The 19,647-nt window shown below is 41.2% G+C and overlaps 1 protein-coding gene across 1 annotated transcript; it reads right to left on the bottom strand.

Moving 5' to 3' along the window:
- Positions 1-14,202: 14,202 nt before the first annotated feature.
- krt8 (keratin 8) lies at positions 14,203-19,293 on the bottom strand. Its single transcript, XM_079239353.1, has 8 exons — positions 18,762-19,293; positions 17,011-17,219; positions 16,364-16,424; positions 16,168-16,263; positions 15,718-15,882; positions 15,496-15,621; positions 15,142-15,406; positions 14,203-15,060 (listed from the first exon to the last, which is right to left on the bottom strand). Exons 1-8 carry the CDS (start codon positions 19,176-19,178, stop codon positions 14,828-14,830), a joined length of 1,572 nt encoding a protein of 523 aa, XP_079095479.1. The 5' UTR covers positions 19,179-19,293; the 3' UTR covers positions 14,203-14,827.
- Positions 19,294-19,647: the final 354 nt, after the last annotated feature.

Here is a 19,647-nt window from a genome sequence, read left to right as displayed (position 1 = left end):
CTTCAAGAAAGAGGCCTGCCTGCCATAGGAATATTTCAAAAGAATCAAATTCTAAAAGAGTGCCACTTCACTGCTGACAACATTCTGAGAGCAAAATCAAGAGGATCATCAGAAATTATTGTACGGAGACGTAATGAAATAGCAGTAACCAAGTGGATGGACAACAAGCCTGTTGTCATGGCATCAATTGCCTATTGAGTTGAGCCTCAAGATACCTGTACTGGGTGGTCAAAGAAAGAGAAGAGGCAAATCCAAGTCCGAAAGCCTGCCAGAATACAACATCAACATGGGAGGGATTGATATGTGTGATCATATACTCAGTTTACAGAATTTCCAGCCAGACTAAGAAGTGGACTGTCCAGATTATTTTCTTCACTTCACTGATTTGGCCATCACCAACTCATGGCTTCACTATAGACAAAAACAGCCAGGCCTTGCAACGAGCTGAAAAAAGCACCTTCCTGTACTTGGAGTTCAAACTCCTCTTAGCTGAGGAACTGATTACCCAGTTGTCCAAGGACAGAAACACCTGTCGGACTCCCTGCTGAGCCTGTGGTTCCCATCCAACAGTCCTAAAAACAAATCAGCTGAAGATTTATGTCAAGATTTATGTCATAAACATACGCATATCCACCAATACACATCCGCCTATATAAATGCATGTACACACACATTCACACACATACACAAACAGGCCAATCTTAGATTCATATAGCCTCGGTGGAGGACTAGGGTATCAACTGTCAGTAGCACCAAAAACTATCAGGTTTAATATAAATGAGAGACAAAGAAAACAAGCTGCTGTTAGTGAATAAACCTGCAGACGACTTAGCGACTGTGTCACATGCAGAACGTACAGAGTGGAACGTGTTCAGAGAAGAGTGAACATGCCAGTGTGACTCCGCCCACACAAAGGCAAGGAGCAGGCCAGGAGGACCCCGAGACTCAGGTAGCTGGCAGCCATCACTAAGCACAGGATCCAATCCAAAAGAAAAAAAATATGTGGATGAGGGGTGAACTCCAGTTTTTGGCACTCAGAATAATCTTCACTTGAACTGTTTGAACCTCCGACAGTTAAGCTGTGCAGATGAAGTGAAGCCAATGGAAAAATCCCAAAAACTGCAGTTATTCTGTCATCCACTAGGGGAAGGTTGTGTGTAAGACCACCATGGTTTTTAACTGGCTATTAGCAATTTAGCCTTAGCGTGCTTACCTCCTTTAGCTGGTTAGCACTCATCAACTCCAGGTTAGCTCAGTTAGCACTTTGCTACAAGCAGGTTGGCATTTGATAGCTGTCAATCATCCACCCCCATGCTCACAGCTCCCCTCTCAGCTCTACCTCTGCCTATTTTTGTATTTTCAGAGAGTGACAACATGTGTGACACTGCCAAGATGGTGATGGTGGGATCCACCCAATGAGCTTCAGTTTAGCTCTTCAGAAATCTATGGGTGATGTCCCTAAGGCTCTGTCCATCATGGATACACTCTATGGTCCGAATAAGAATATTGGAAGAATAATGGTGTGGATTTGTTTGCTTGTTTGTTTGTTTTCTTTTTTCTTTAACTTGATTAAATGACAGTGTCCTATATCACCGAATTATAATTCAGCACATTCTTAATTATTGTTCCTTATTCCAGTCTCCAGTTACCTGAGTGACTGTAATAAATTTAGCCTTTTCTTTAATGAAAGGGGGCGAAGACATCTGAGGAAGACTGTAATGAAATTTATATGTGGTTATTGGACACAAGACCACTGTCCTCCCAGCTTGTCTGTTGGGACAAATATGTGTGTGTTTATACATAAAAATAAATAAATAAACGATCTGGCTGGTGTGGTATCTACACCGATGCTCTGCTGCTCATTCTTTTCTATCAGGAGCGCAATGAATTCTGGGATAGGAGAGGGCGCATAGGATACATGTCTTGTAGCCTTCGTTTTAAGATAATCTGGAGCCAAACGAAGTGCGCATTTGAAGGGTAGACTCGAAGGAACCTTTGAATTGAGACAGCACTTGGCGCGCCACTATGACGCATGCAGCCAACGAATCCGCACTTCGAAGTGTGCAGAACTTGAATTGAGAAACACCCATAGACATATTTTAGTAGACCCCGCATAGTATCATGCTGCCTATAATGGTGTGTTCAGACCAAACGCGTTTTGAGTGAGAAAACGCGTTTGAGTGAGAAGAGTGGCAGGTTTTCATGTAAAGTCAAGCTTTCTCGCGTCGCGTTTTGAGCGTTTTGGGCATCGGCGTTCCGCACGGAACGTGCCAAAAATTTAAGAAGGTTTTTAAGCTCGACGCGCGTTCCGCACAGAACGTGCATCAAAAGCCAGAGATGGGCACAGCTGAAATTTCGCCGCTTGAAGCAGGGCTTCAACCAATCAGAGCGATCAGCTTGCAGCTCCTGGAGGATTTCTGTGGTCATCCCAGACACGGGGCTGAGATGCCATTACTTTGTGGAATATTTAGGATAACCATTCCTTGCTAAAAAGCTGAATGTTACTGATTTGGCAACGTAGCAGGATACGTTGCCTAGCAACGCTTTGTTTGCGGGGGTGGCGGCTCTCTGCTGAGTGTGGCTCTTGTTGCATCAACAGTGACTATTACTGCCCTACGACAACGTTCTCTAGCTTTATTTATTAAATAAAACCGTGCCATCGCACTACTGAATCCACCACCATTCAAACTGACCGGAAGAAAAGCGCCGCCTTTCCCCCTCTCGTTTTCGCCGCATCTGCCGCTCGCTCCAGACAAGCGGGCAGACGTTGAGAGCGTTTTGGGCATCGGACACAAAAGTGGTAGTTTAGTGACCAGCGTCGAGTGTTCAGCGTTTTGAGCGTTTTTGACGTTTGGTCTGAACACACTGCAAGAGCTGACGTCTCATCGCGCCGCCACCTTGGTGAGTCTTCCATGTGCATCCAATGCATTTATTTGTAATGGGTAGCCTCAACCACAACAACAACTTCACAAATTTTATCTGATTTTTCTCAGTTTGGTTTGTTACAAAGGGCAGAGTTGTTGTTATGATACAGGTCACTGTATCTATGAACTATTTAACAAAAACATAAGCTTGCTACAATATAAATACATGTATAAATGAATTTGATACTAACATGTTTGATTGTTTATTGATGCATTTGGATTTATCTATTTTTTTCTGGTCAAATAACAAATTATTATTCAATCTTGTAAAGTGTAATTCTACACAATCGGCTTTCAATATTTCGCCAGTTATTGCAACCATATGCTGAACAAAATACGGGAATAGTTGCTGGTTTTTTCATGATTACAGTTGACTCTTTCTTTTTACATATAGTAATTTATCAATATAGAGATACAGTTGTACCAGTCAACTGTACTGTACAAGTCTGAAAATAAAGTATTGTATCAAAATTATGCATTTTAAAAGTTACCTAAAAAAATACTCAGAGAGCACAAACCTCGGCCAAGGCCTTTAAAAAGTTCCTGGATCAAAACAGTGATCCAGATCACCACCAAAATTAAATCACTTCTTTCTTTTCACATTTCCAACAAATCCTGAAAATTACATAAAAATCCACCCATAACTGTTTAAGTTATCTTGAACACAAACAGACAAACAGATAAAGCCGGTAAAAGCATAACCTCCTTGGAGGTAATCGTGCTACCATGTAAAACTCTCTTAGTGTGGCATCAATATTATATTTTTCCATAAACACCTCATAGGAGTATAATTTATCATTTGCATTTGGTAGATTATTCAGGGTTAATATTAAACCAAATATGTAGAGAAGTGTTTTGTGTGTGTGTAATAAATACGTATGGTTCCACAGTTATGTGGGGAAACGACGTTGACTCTGCAGCAAAACTCGAAAACAGTGACCCAAGATCAATCCAATATGGCGGCAATGCTAGTTCACTCTCTGTTGGGCGGAAGTGCGAACATCCCCAGAAGCCTTTCTTTTGAAGACGGCCGGGTTTTTCCATCTGGACATTTTGTTTGCAGTGAAACTGTCCACATAGCTGAAGTTTCGCAAACACGTTTTTTTTGGGTTTTTTTTTCTCCCTGGGATGTCATAATCCCGGGGAGCTATTTGCATTAACCAGCCCCTTTTCCACCCTAAATACACCTGCTAGACCTGCCTCAGTTGCTATTAGCAACAAGCTATGTGAAGATGTGCAAGCAGCGATCCCATGTCCACTGCTTGGTAGTCAGTTGCCAAAACCAACATCGGGAGGTTTTTTCTCTCCCTTCATCAGCGGACCAAATTACCAGGGACAGATGGATTAAAATATTTTATAATGCACCTGCATCTCTGCCGGCTGCGGCCTGTTTGTGCCAAACATTAGGTGAAGACGAGGTGTAACCCGGCTGGAAAGAGGGGGAATTGCAACTTTAAGCGGCTCACCATCAATGCTGTAATTAAATGTCACTACTGCTATAAAGTTCTGCTTTGTCGTGACTGAGACGTGACTTAAGCTGATGCAGATAATGCTAATGCTAATGCTAACGGCTATGCTAGCGGGACGAGCCTGGAGGTTTAACCTCCTGCGGCGAAACAAATGAGCCCGAGGTTTTATTTTCTTATATCTATCCTATGCTCTGCCACGTAAATGTTTGGAAATGACTTCTCTATTTATTATTTTTCACGCCTGCCACCACACAGTAAGTACGTTATTCATGATGGATGTAGCTTTGCTCTCCCCACCGTGATATGGCAGCTGTAATAATCATAATGATCATTTAACCATGTAGTCTGATATTGGTACCTATTGGATATCGGCAGGGAGGATATGTATCAGTTTTTTCTTTTTTTTTTTATGTGATGTCCTACTGCCTTTATTTATTTCCATCATCGTATTTATTCGCCAAACCAGAATGCAAACTTTTTATTTCTGACATCTTCACATCATGTTTGTAAAACGGGAGCTGTGCAGAATTAATATCTGTAGCTGCAGCCGCTGTGGATATGAAGGTCTGAGTCCTGGTATGATGGATCTGAAAGATATGTTTTATTTTTATCTACATGCAGTGAAGACAGAGGTTAGGGAAAATCGTGTCTGTGTATAACTGTGTGACATAAAATGAATGTGTTTTTAAAATTCTATATTAATATTTTGATGAGTGAAAACCTGTTTTATTTAGTAAGGTTTAAAAAAAAAAAAAGAAGTATGCAAAGCACTTTGTGTTGCCTTTGGCATGAAAGTGAGCACTTTATAAACTTGTAAACACTTGTAAACTTTTTGAATACAATATTTGATTACTCTTAAACTGTAGCTATTTACACCTACAATCTATTAATGTGATGGTGTGATATTTTTCAAACTTGTATTTGCAGATTTTAGTCCAGCATATCTCATGCCATGCGCAGCACCAGCGGTCTACTGATGCCTAAAAGTCGATGTTGGAGCAGACTGACCCTACGATGCAGGTAACAACTGGAACACAGCTGTCATCAAGGACTTTCCACCCTTTCTTCAGAAATACAGGTTTGTTGTTTGTTTGATTATTTTACATACAGAAAATGGTAATAAATCTAACACATATACATTCTTAATGGAAGCTAAGAGGCACTTTTATTGCTTGTTCTGATGTCAGTATCTGGTTCTGTGCAGAAAAGGAACCCAGATAACAGCAGTGAAGGTGAGATCTCATCTCAGTCTGGAGGAAGATGATGATGAAGACAGTGCTGTGGAGGCTTGCTCATCTGGCTCCAGAAGTCCACATAAAACCCAGAAAACTCTGCTACTGTGTCAACAGAATCAATAACTAAGAGTGAAAATGATCATTTTACTTAATTATATTGAAAATGAGCATTGATTTTATTTCTGTACACTAATAAAGATATTGTGTTTTAAAGAGCTGTATTTTTTTTAACTTCAGCTTTACCTTTTATATTCAGAAGTCAGATGCATAAATGTGTATATGATAAAGTTGTGTATTTACTTTAATTCAATTGCTATTGTCCTAAGTGACTGCAGCAAAGTTACTATTTGTTATATGTAATATGAAATGGCAAGAACATATATAATCACCTTTTACAGTTATTTGCCATTTGATTAGCTTTACTTCGGAATTTTTGGGTATTAAAGAGAAACTTGCCTCTCTTTCCCTCCAGCAGATAAATGTACATAGTTCTGTTTATAAAGGTTTCCTGCATTTTGTAATGAAAAATCATTGAAGCAGACTGGTTCCATGCCAGGATGTCGAGTCAGACACAGGAGCAATTTGAACCCGCTTTATCCTTCTCAGCACCAAAGAGAAATTTTATTTTCTTAGCACAGTAATAATAACTTGCTGTATATTTCTGTTGGCATGTGCACCTTAACAGAAACAATTAGACCAACATAATAGATGGTAAGTGAAACTGGAATATATAAAACACGAGTCTACATTAGTTAGCAGGAAGCCTGATCAATGATACAAGATATTTACCTTTGTGTTGGGTTGCCTTGGATGTGCTGACGTTGCAATAAAGTATTGTGTCATTTCCTGTTTCCCTAGCGTGTGTTACTGCAGATTGCCACGAGCCGTTGGCTCCTTTAACCTCTTTCTAACTTCTGTCTATTGTTAACCAACCACTCACTTCAGCGCACAATATCTTCCCAAACCACTGCTTTATATATTGCATTTATTTTTGGGATCTTAGGCTTTCTGTTTACTTGACTTAAACAGCTCAAGCACTCGGTTTTAGCATGGCTGCTAGCTCTCTTCCCACACCCCGGTTCCCTGCCTTTTCTTGCTCGGTGTGTCTGATGTTTAGCTACTCCTCCACCTCCTTTAGTGATAACGGTAGGTGTATTAAGTGTAGCAGCTTGGCAGCTTTGGAGGCGAGGCTCTGTGAGTTAGAAGCCCAGCTCCATTCTCAGTTAGGGAAGCAGATAGCCAGCAAGCCCCCATTAGCCAGTGCGGAGCTACCAGCCAGGGCAGCTAACCCTAGTGGTCCCTCAGCAGTTTCCATGCAGGCGGGAGCCAAGGTGGGCTGGACGACGGTCAGGCGGAAGCGTAGCCCCAAACCAAAACCCGGTGGCCACCACCGACCTGTTCACGTTTCAAACAGATTTTCCCCACTCGGCGACACACCCGCTGAGGCAGAAACCCTGATTATTGGTAGTTCCATGGTCAGAAACGTGGCACTAGAGACACCGGGGACCATAGTCAAATGCATTCCTGGGGCCAGAGCGGGCTACGTCGAATCGTATTTGAAACTGCTGGCTAAGGCTAAACGTAAATACCGTAAGATTGTAATTCACGTCGGCAGTAACGACATCCGGTTACGCAAATCGGAGGTCACTAAAATTAATGTTGCTTTGGTGTGTAACTTTGCCAAGAGCATGTCGGACTCCGTAGTTTTCTCTGGTCCCTTGCCAAATTTAATCAGCGATGACATGTTTAGCCACATGTCATCTTTCAACCGCTGGTTGTCTCGGTGGTGTCCCGATAACAACGTGGGTTTTATAGATAATTGGAGCGCTTTTTGGGGAAAGCCTGGTCTTGTCAGGAGAGATGGCATCCGTCCCACATTGGATGGAGCCGCTCTCTTATATAGCATTATGGACTCTTTTATTAGTCAGCTAAATTGAGAATTCAGGGCTGGGACCAGGAGGCAGAATTGTAGTCCTACACACTTTTCTGCAGCTTCCCACATGCCGCCGCCCCCCCAAAACCCCATTCCGACCTTATACAACTTCCCAGCAGTAAGAATTAAACAACACAAAAACACTTTTGGGGTTAATCGTGAAAACCTCATAAAAATAAAAACAATGGATCTTATAAAATCTGAAAATAAGACAATAAAGTGTGGCCTACTGAATATCAGATCCCTCCCAAATAAGTCTTTATTAGTCAATGACTTGATAGGTGATCACCATATTGATTTATTCTGTCTTACGGAAACCTGGTTACAGCAAAAGGATTATGTTAGTATTAATGAAGCTACGCCAGCTAACTATTTAAACCTTCACATTCCTAGAACTACAGGCAGAGGAGGAGGTGTTGCAGCTATTTTTCAGTCAGAATTATTAATAAGTCCTAAGCTCAAAACTAACTATAAATCCTTTGAATTCCTGACATTAAATCTATCTCATCCAAAATGGAATTCAGAGAAACCGCTCCTTTTAGCATTAGTGTATCGCCCACCCGGACCTTACTCTGAGTTTCTGACCGAATTCTCTGATCTCTTGTCTGAGTTAGTGCTGACTACTGATAAAGTCATTGTACTAGGTGATTTTAATATTCATGTTGACGATGAAAATGACAGTTTAAACATTTCCTGTAGTTCTTGTCTAAACTCAATTGGGTTTTCACAAAATGTTAATGGTGCCACTCACTCTCATGGTCCTACTCTTGATCTTGTTCTAACATATGGTATTGAGACTGATAAGCTCAAAGTTTTTCCTCAAAACCCTACCTTGTCTGATCACTTCTTATTAACCTTTGAATTCACTTTATTTGATTAGTCACTGACCAAAAATAAATTCTACTATAGTAGATGTTTATCAGACAATAATATTACAAAATTTAAACAATCAATTGAATCAATTTTTTCACCTCTACCAAGTGTTAGCATGACTGAGAGTCCCCCTTTAAGCTTTACTCCTGCTCAGATTGATCAACATGCTGATACGATAATAGCTTCAATGCGTACAACCTTGGATAATGTTGCTCCCCTAAAGAAGAAGAAATTGGGTAAGATTATGAGGGCTCCTTGGTTTAATTCCCAGCTTCGAGCTCTAAAACAGGCGTCAAGGCATTTGGAAAACAAATGGCGTTCATCAGGATTAGAGGAGTCTCGCTTAACCTGGAAAGAAAGTTTAATTGTATACAAAAAAGCCTTACGTACGGCAAGAACAGCTTATTATTCATCATAGAATAGATGGAAAATAGAGGAAAACAAAAACAACACTCAGTTTCTTTTCAGCACTGTAGCCAGGCTTACTAGGAGTCGGAGCGCTGAGGAGCCATGTATTCCTTTCTCACTTAGCTGTGATGATTTCAAGTATTTTTTCAGGAATAAAATTGATACTATTAGAGATCAAATTCACAATACTCTTCCTGATACCTATAATGTTGAGCCTGTTGTGGTCTCCGAAGCATCCTTAGAACCAGGATCTGACTTGTGTCTAAATAGTTTCTGTCCTGTCCAACCCTCTGAATTAACTAAAATAATAGCTTCATCTAAACCATCCACCTATATCTTAGACCCTCTCCCAACGAGCCTCTTTAAGGACATTTTCCCTTTAATTGAAACATCATTATAAAATCTTATCAATATGTCTTTAGTGACAGGATATGTACCACAATCATTTAAAACTGCTGTAATCAAGCCTTTACTTAAAAAGCAAACTCTGGATCCAGAGGTGATAGCAGGTAATTGGAATTACAGGTACAGCGTTAAGCTGGTTTAAATCATATTTATCTGATAGACTTCAGTTTGTTCATGTAAATGACAAGTCCTCCTCACAAACTACAGTAAGTCATGGAGTTCCTCAAGGTTCTGTACTTGGACCAATACTCTTCACGCTATATATGCTCCCTTTAGGCAAAATTATTAGACAACATGGAATAAACTTTCATTGTTATGCAGATGATATTCAAATATACTTATCCTTTAAACCAGATGAAAAAAATCAGCCCGATAGGCTACAAAATTGTCTCATAGACATGAAGACTTGGATGTCTATAAATTTTCTCCTCTTAAACTCAGATGACGGAAGTAATTCTCATTGGATCTGAAAAACTCAGAGCTAAATTTTCCGGTTTTGTAATGAACCTGGATGGCATTACTTTAGCTTCCAGTGCCACAGTGAGAAACCTTGGAGTAATATTTGACTGACCTGTCCTTTGGCCCACATATTAAACAGGTTACTAAAACAGCCTTCTTTCATTTACATAATATAGCCAAAATTAGGGACATTCTGTCTCAGAGTGATGCAGAAAAACTGGTTCATGCTTTTATTACTTTGAGACTAGATTACTGTAACTCTCTATTACTGGGCTGTCCTAAATATGCCCTGAAAAGCCTTCAGCTAATCCAGAATTCTGCAGCCAGAGTCCTGACCAGAACCAGCAGGAGAGATCATATTTCTCCAGTTTTAGCTTCTCTTCATTGGCTGCCTGTTGAATCTAGAATAGAATTTAAAATCCTTCTCCTTACATATAAAGCCCTCCACAACCAGGCACCACTATATATCAAAGACCTCATAGTTCCTTATATACCAAGCAGAGTACTTCGTTCGCAGACTGCAGGCTTACTTGTGGTTCCTAGAGTCTCAAAGAGCCAAGCAGGAGACAGAGCCTTTGGTTATGAGGCCCATCTCTTATGGAATAAGCTCCCAGTTAGTGTTAGGGAAGCAGACAACCTCCCCACCTTTAAGACTAGGCTGAAGATTTATCTTTTTGATAAGTCCTATAGCTAGGGATGGTTAGCATCCTTTAGTTATGCTGCTATAGGTTTAGACTACTGAGGGACATTTCCTGATACACTGAGCTTCTTTCTCTCTCTCTTTATCTCTCTCTTTTACCCCCCCAATAACAGTGTTGCATCATTAACATGTATGTCTCCTGTCTCAGCAGGTCTCCCTGGCCGGGATTAGCAGTTCCTGTTATCTGTTGTCTTTCTGTCCTCTTCCTCCCACACAGCAGAGGCAGATGGTTGCCTGTCCTTGAGTCGGGTTCTGCCGGAGGTTTCCTTCCTGTTAAAAGGGAGTTTTTTCCTTCCCACTGTCGCCAGTGTGCTTGCTCAGGATGGGAGATTGAGTTGGACGCAACTCAATCTGTTGGTTTCCTTATATAGGCTGTTATGAATTGGCTTTCATTATATTTTTTTCTCTGTCTGTAAAGCGTCTTGAGATAGCATTGCCGTGATTTGACGCTATATAAATAAAGTTGAATTGAATTGAATGGAAGTGTTATTTATCTGTACAGTAACACAGCAGCCCACATCAGTGGTTGCATCAACCAGACATCTATCATGTTGACATAATGGCATTTTTCATACTCCTGGCTAAAACGGGAAATCGAAATAAGATAATTAATTTAGAAAAACACTTCACGGTAAATAAAACCTCAATAAACAGCGCAGCTTTGTGAAATTCCGTGTGGTTAAAATGTGTGTGTGCTTATCTGGGTGCAGATCGGCCGGCAGCTGGACACTGAACGTACCGACCGGTTCAGTCAACATCCTTTTCATTTTTTACAACTGTAACTACAGACTTTTTTTTATAAAGTACATTTATTGTATAAAAACTGTCCAACACAGAATAAAACTGAGACGTATTAACATGAATGACATGCCTTGTTGTCAACATGCTATCTGAACAGGCAAGGCGAGCAGACGTTAAAAATGACAACTTTACCATTCAGAGACAGATTGTAGTAAACGTGCTCCTTCCTCCATCTCGGTATCTTCTCTCTCAGGCTCAGAGTCCGGTTCAAACATAAATGCTGAATTCAGAAAGCGGCTGCTCATTGGGTTAGCTGCTATCACTAGCCGCTAATGTGTTTAGCATCGAGACTACTGGCCTCGCCCCCCTTCTGACTCCGGATTTCCAGCGATCAATCAGCAAGCACCTCATTAACATTATTTTAATCGATGTTTAGGTTGATAAAAATCTCACATTAATTCTCGCAAGAAAAGTTTTATTATGAATGAAGGGTCAGAAAAAGCACTTTTTAACTTTTTTTTTTTTGGTTTAATAAGTTTTTAAACAATTATTTAAAGAGGACAGTTAGAGGACAGTTGGCACATGAAAAGACCAGGTTATGACACCTTTAACTAATTTCACTAACCATTTTTTAAAAAGTCCTTAATTTATTGCCTTCAAGTCGGACCATTTCCATTCCCTTTCTGCACAAAGACCAAAAGAAGATTAAGAATACAGAATAAAGAATAGAGTCAACGAGCAAAAGCAGCGTCAAATGGTGGCAAAAGCGCTCATAATAAACTCCAGATGTAAACGCTGCATCAGACATTTACCCGTGAAAAGCCATACAGCCATAGTTCCCGGAGATGGAAGCAGATCATTGCTGCCGTTGCCAAGCAAAACTGACACAAAACTGATGACTGACAAAATTACACAAAAAAAAATTTATATCGTTATGTATATCATTATGGGGATATAAAATGAGCTATATTGTGATGTGAGATTTTGGTCATATTGCCCAGCCCTAATTGCAAGTAGTTTTTCCTGGAGTAAACTGAGGACTGTATACTCATCATAGGAACCTGCAGAGCTGAAGCGAGCAGAGCCTGTCATTACTTTCATTTCTGGGGTTCCATAATTGAGTTTTAATCAATTTCTGTTGGTAATTTTACCTCAATGATTCATTATTTATCTTATTACTGTTGTTAAGGTGTGTGTACTGGAGTTGACTTACCTGAATTGAGTACAGGTAAGCGTAGTTGTGCTGCTTTTCAACAGTAGATGGCAGTAACAACCAGGTAATGTGGGGGACTGGTGATGTAATCCTCAGAGGAAATGTGGTCAGACTGAACAGTAAAGGCTTCAGCACACGGGGTTGACGTCTCTTTTTGTCCATTCATTTCTTATGGAACTTTCGCAATGAGGTAAAAATTTCTTCTGTCCTCCAGTTCAGGTACAGGCGACCTATGCATGTGAAATATCGTCCTCTTTCGCGTATACATACACACTGGAGCTTGCAAAGCAACGCAAAAAAGTTGAAAATCGAGCAACTTTTGTTGCTGTCGCATGACGCGAAGGTTTCAGTGATTGATCAAGTATAACATAAATTTCTCTGGATCAGCTTTGAGTTCTGCCATCCAATGTTGATATTCACCAAGATGTTTCATTGTTTTTAAAATTGGATGAACCTACGGCTGTCTTTTGTTTTGTCAAGTAGAGTTGACATCAAGAATTCTGTCATTTCAAGCTAAATCTCCCAACTCTCCATTCTTGATGCTTTATCTTTCACATATTACAGACACAGAGGGAAATGCCAAAATTCCCTCCAATATCTTAATCAATGAAATTTCCTGGAGACAAGCGATCCAAAAGTGTGATGTGCGACACAACTGTTGTTGCTGCTGTTAGTCGCATCCGGTATGTTGGGTTTCACATGGCGGGTGATTAATTTCGCCTATCGCAGCTATTTGTTGCCCCCATGTGTTGAGCCCATACTGTGAGGATGCTCTAAACATTCACTGTTTATTGTCTGTGATGTCATTACAGGTGAGGTAGGTATGCAACCACCTATATGTAATGATTATTTGTGGTCATATTGGGTTATATTTATGCTTGTAACATGTGGAAGTAAGAAGGAGTCTATTAAAGCTAACATCAACTGCTAACCTTAGCGTGTTGACACGTTAGCTTCATTGTTGATCTAAGATTAAAATAATAGTTTTGTCCATTATAATAAAGGTTGACTTTCTTCAGAAACACTGATTGTTTTTAACTCCATACGATGTAACTTGGCACCACTCATCTCCACTAAGGAAAGCCACACAGGGGCATAGCCATCATTTTAGAAGTGAGGGGTACAAATTGCCTAGAGGTCTATTGAATGATTTATCATCCTCTAGCATTCAATTGCACCTATCATTAGCAGCTAAAGAACCTCATAACCACAAGCAGCACAGCACCAGGGAACCAACTTTAGTTCTTTAAAATGACATACTATCAAAAAATTTTTAAGTCAAAATCTAAAACCACAAGTTACCAAACTTGTTGAGTTCACATAGAATGACCCTGGAGCATCTACAGGGTGTGGTGTCAGATTATTAAGTAATAACAGTTTAGTTTTTTTTTTATCAACTATTAAATGCATGGAGCTCAGTTTGGCTGTTTTCTCCAACATGGCATCTCAGGAAGTTTTATATTTTAATGTATACTTCTATTTCTGATTTCCTGACCTGCAGGAAAACATACAGATTTGTATGTTACAAACCATGTGTACCAGTTATAGATATGGAGTTACAAGTCATACAACTTATGACCCTATCTTAGTTCCAGGCAGGACTACGAGTTCAGAAGGGGACAGACTACAGATCCTAAAATTTTCCACTTGTGTCATTTAAGTGTATTTCACTTAAGAATCCAAATCTTTCTGAACAACTTTTTTAAAAGAAATGTCACTTTTCCCGGATTTGTGTCCAGAAAGTGTAGGAAAATATAAACAATTTCCAGTACAGGTATTATAAGTCAATGTTATCCATCTTCAGGCTTTGAGTCAACAATTAAAATAAAGACAGCTAAACCCTTTCTTTCAGTAAACACATTTTTATTCAGTTTGGTAGCAAAAACAGCACCTCAGGACAACATTTGACATGGGCAGTCTCCTAAGGGGTCGAGCAGCTTCAGTTACAGGACACGCACAGGGAAGACATGCATTACCTACTGTAGCAGGCAATTTGAAGACATTAGTTGACCAACAACACTGAAGCTCTGATTCAGTATATTCACATTCCTTTGACAACGTCACTGTCCGTATAGTGCGAAACAACAGCCCTTCATGTGTGAAACAGCAGTTGCATAGACTTCATGGGAAGGTGATACACATATTTTGTTTCCTACTTGCAATTTGCCCGTTCTTAAACTTCTTTTCATGACACAAAATTACTTCTTTTTAGGACAAACAGACATCAAACATACAATGTAAGTTTTTTGGTCCCTTTCAGATCTTTGGTAGCGTTAGGATCATTTTTATTTTATTTTTTATGCTTAATGAAAAACATTGTTATTATCTAGTGAAGAATGGTTGGTAAGCGTTTTACTTCAGACTTGTTTATTACTATAGTTGAGGTGGGTGAACTGTGAGTATAAAACTACCAGAGAGGCAGAGGAGATCATAGCAGACAGGTAGCTACACCTCTAAACTAGGCAGCTCAATCCTCGTAGACCTCAGAGGACTCAGACACCACTCTACCATCCTTGGTCTCGATGGTCTTGACAATGACATTCTTCTTGCTCTGGGTGGTGGTGGTGGTGTAACCACCGACACTGCCGCTCCCGCTGCTGAAGCCGCCACCGTAACTACCGTAGCCGCTGCCAAACCCACTGGAGTAGCTGCTGGAGTAGCTGCTCTTCAGACTGTCCATGGGTAAACCACCATAACTTGCTGTTGAGAAAAAGCAGTCAAATGTAAGCAAATCCAACAAAATCCAAACCATACAAGACTCAGCATGACAATTTGACTTACTGCTCTGTTGAGAGATGTTGATGGCCTTGATGCCATTTGCCAGTCTATCCTCCTCTCCCTCCAGCAGCTTCCTGTAGGTGGCGATTTCAATATCGAGAGCCAGCTTGACATTCATCAGGTCCTGGTATTCTCTGATCTGGCGGGCCATGTCTTGTTTGGCTCTCTGCAGTGCATCTTCCAGGTCCTTGATGCGGGACTTGGCATCCTTCACTGCCAGCTCACCACGCTCCTCAGCCTCAGCAATCTGGGCCTCCAGGTTGGCACGCTACAAGATTACATAGATACGAATAAGGCTTTGTCCACTCAGCTGATGAAAAAATTCCTCAACCTTGTGAAAATTGTTCTTTTCTATACCTGTCCCTTGACGGCATCAATCTCTGATGTCAGTCTCTGGATCATGCGGTTGAGGTCTGCGATCTCTGTCCTTGTTGCTCTCAGGTCATCTCCATATCTGTTGGCGGATGTCTGCATCTCTTCATACTAAATGAAAAACAGCAAAACGAGATATTACAAACTGGACAGGCTCTTGGTGAGCATGCAGAATACAGTGACCGTCACTGAAAAGTTATCCTTCACCTTGGTTTTGTACCACGTTTCTGCCTCACAACGGGTGCGGTTGGCGATGTCTTCATACTGAGCCTTGACTTCAGCCACAATGGCGTCCATGTCCAGATTACGGCTGTTGTCCATCTCCACAATGACTGAGGTGTCCTTGATCTGGCTCTGGAGCTCACGCAGTTCCTGAGGAAATTCAAACAAAAGAGAAGCGAGGCAGGAGGGTTAGAGATTAGTCATCTCCACGTCTTGAGGAAACCTATTCAGTTAATGCGCTTCCAGAAATCCTGCAGAGTGAAATAGCAAAACAGATGTGGAAAAAAACAGGGGGAAAAATGCAACGAAGGAGGGATCTATTCCAAAATGATACCACAAATATTACAAGCATGTAATAACTGAAGAGATACATGACAAATAATGCTGATGAAAGCATCAGTAAGTTTGAAGACTGAAGGGATCATTGAACTGTACCTCCTCATAGATCGACCTGAGGAAGTTGATCTCATCTGTAAGACTCTCCAGCTTGGCCTCCAGCTCGACCTTATTCATGTAGGCTTCGTCCACATCCTGGAAGTAAAGTGTTTGTCAGAGTGATGCATCACAAGGAGATGATTTACTTTAGAAACGGATCAGAATTATGAAAAGCAGACAAAAGAGTAATAATTACCTTTTTGATGAGGACAAAGTCATTCTCACACTCTGTGCGCTTGTTGATCTCATCCTCATACCTGAGAGAGAAAGAGTGATGGTGAGAAAGAGACATCATCATTAAATTTATTTCTGCTCATTTTTAAAAGCTTGTTCACTCAAGTAACACCAGGCGGTGCTAGTGGTCCAGCCCTGCCTCCTCTGCTACGTTTGTCTCATACAATGTTGACTCAGGGCCATGTGTGGGAGGTGTTACTGATATTTCTCCCTCGGGTACTTCTCAGTTAATATGCTTCATTTGTCTTTGACCAACTAGCTATGCTGTACCTGCTTCAGCTGTAGCCATGTGAATATAAACGTGTGCTCATTCATTCTTTTCCTCCCCTGTGTAAAGCTTATGGACAGCCTTGTAGAAAGCCAACTTGGTAAAAACCCCAGTCACATGTCATGTACTGGGTGTTCATAACATGCTTCTTTAGTGTTGCAATTTCCTGAAGTTGTATGATGTAAGACAATGGACAGATGTAGGGAGGAGTTCATGCAGACATTTAGCCTGCAAGGCTCAAATACAAGCCAGTTTCACCTCAGCAGAGATATAGGAATCCCAAATAAATTACTACATATAATGTCCATCAGGCCTCATTTATTAACCTCCTTTACACGTACTTGTTTTTAAAGTCCTCCACCAGGCCCTGCATGTTGTGCAGATCTGCTTCCAGCTTCATCTTGTCGTTGCCAAGGCTGTCCAGCTGTCTGCGAAGGTTGGCGATGTAGGCCTCGAACATGGCATCGATGTTGGAGCGGGTGGTGGTCTGTCCCTGCAGCAGTTGCCATTTGGTCTCCAGCATTTTGTTCTGCTGCTCCAGGAAGCGGACCTAAATTTGAGAGAGAGAAAAAAAAGAGCAAAAACTGGGTTAAGATATGGAATGAAAACAAAAACACTGTCTTTACAACTAATCCAAGACTTACATTCTTGTTAAATGACACTGATGCTGATCATTTTTTTCCCCTTGTAATTAGTTTTGAAACACAAATTATCCTCCAAAAGTGTGATTTTTCTACACATCATGGCTTCGGGTTTAATGTCTGAGTAACCAGTCCTTATGATCAACCATTTTCCATCCATTGTCCCAGTTTTTCTCAGTCTTTGGTGCTGTGTAAAACAGTGTTGACCGTTTCTCCACACAGGCGTTCAGGAAGGCCTGTGAGACAAAGTGCATCCTGACAGGAGGTAGAGCACTGGAAAAATTTACTGACGGAAGGGATGAATAGAGCTGGTTAACCCTTAACTTGCAAGCTTTCCTGTTTTTGTGCCATGATGTACAGAGGGGTGTGGCAAAGTTTATCGGCTGGTAGATGCAGATAAGTAAATATTTAACTGACAAATAAAGGTTTGATGAGAAGAAAGTGAGGGGGCGATTTAATAGTTGAGGAGGTGAGGAGTTTGCATATAGTGAAAACTGGTCACCTAGTGGCCATTGCACTCTGCTGAGAGCTAACCAACTCCTTTGATCTGTATTTATACTGGACTGAACACAAATTATAAAGTGACTTCAAATGGACTGCCACCAAGAGATAACCGATACTAAGGTGGAAACTTATCAGCTCAGTGCTAAAGCATGCAAAAGGCTTTTTATCTTCATGTAATCATTGTGCTGAGAGGAGGCGAGTTGATATCCAGCCAGTCAGCTGGCATTGAGCGGAACATGAAACCAACTGGCCTTGTTAAATATTAACCCACCACAAAGACGTCAGAGGACTGTTACTTCCCTGAGTGTTACATAAAATGTGAGGATTTAAAGTGGGTCATAAAGTTTAAAAGATGGCCTTCTCATCAGTCTGTCGACACTTTTCTATAGAGTGTGAAAGGGTATTGCCATAAAGGTAACAATAAGCAATCATGACTGATTGCATGTTTGTGTGTGTTTGAAGGGAGTGGGGGCTAACGGGGCTGCAGAATGAGCCACACCCCAGCTGAGGGAGGGACTATTCCCAAGGTAACTCATATCACAAGCCCTGAGCTCTGCCCTGACACACCCTTTGCTTTTTTTTTTTTTCCTTCTGTGTCTTTGTCTCTCCCAGTTTCTCCTTTCTACAAGTCTGTTTTTTATCACGATAAAAAAGGGTAGCTAGAGCCAAAAAAATGGAGTTGCCAAACCCAAAGATCCCTGCGTTACATTTGAGGGAGGCGTGGAAAGCACATGAAGCAAAAGGAATAAACCAACATTTTCTATGCAGAACAACTAAAGAGGACAAGACATCTGCCAGGCATACGAGTCTGTATATACTCTTACATAACAATGTCACAGCTGTGAGACAGCTTTTTGACTTCACACTGGCTGCCCTTAAAGCCCAACTACACAAATTTCAGTCAGTTTGATAAGAAAACTTTTTAAAAAATGATTATAGACTCTTACCTTGTCAATGAAGGAGGCAAAGCGGTTGTTGAGGCTCTTGATCTGCTCTTTCTCTTGGGTGCGCACAGTGTGGATGGTGGGGTCAATCTCGAGGTTCAGGGGGGCCAGAAGGCTCTTGTTCACAGTCACGGCAGTGATGGGGGCCTGAGCGGCCATGCCACCACCGAAGCCCATTCCCATGCCCATTCCCATGCCCATGCTTCCTGCACCGCCCATGCTTGAGCTCACGCTGTAGGCAGAGCTGCTGGTGATTCCTCCAAATCCTAGTCCTCTGCCACCACCAGAACCTCCATAAGAGCTCTTGACAGTGAAGCTCTTGCGGGAGGTGATGCCACCTGGTCCAGCATAAGAGCTGCTGCTGAAGTTCCTTGGGGCGGAAGAACTCCTGTAAGAGGTGGATGTGGTCCTAAAAGACATTCTGAATTAGCTTTTCTTTTGAATGAAATTAGTCTGGGACGGTCAGAGCAACTTGCTCAGTTGGTAAGGCAGGCAGGCAGGCAGGCAGGCAGAAAAGCCAGCTGAGGGGAGAGACCGGAGTAGATAGACAGAGGGGAATGTACTGAGGAGTTTTAAAGCCTGCCCCGCTTAGGGAGGGACTGTATGAGTCACGATTGGTTGCATAGTTGAGTGAGAGGGAGGGGAGGACTGAAACTTTACTCTCGCAACGACACAGTCAACTAAAAGAAAAAAAAAAACATTATCTACAGCTTCTTTCAACTGCTTAAGAAACATCTTGTCTTCTGAAGGAATGTTTGCTGGCTATATTTCTCCTCCAGTAGCTTATTCAAACACGCTCCTGCATGTAAAACCTTAAAGTCAGGCAAAACGCAGAGCAGTATTAAATAAAGCTTCCTTAAATGAGAAAAAGTGATGAGTTTCTGTGTGG

Source organism: Telmatherina bonti (genome assembly GCF_933228915.1).
Source record: "Telmatherina bonti genome assembly, chromosome: 4".
NCBI classification, from domain to species: domain Eukaryota; kingdom Metazoa; phylum Chordata; class Actinopteri; order Atheriniformes; family Telmatherinidae; genus Telmatherina; species Telmatherina bonti.
The sequence above is the reverse complement of the archived record's forward strand: the minus strand, read 5'-3'. Positions and strand labels throughout refer to the sequence as shown.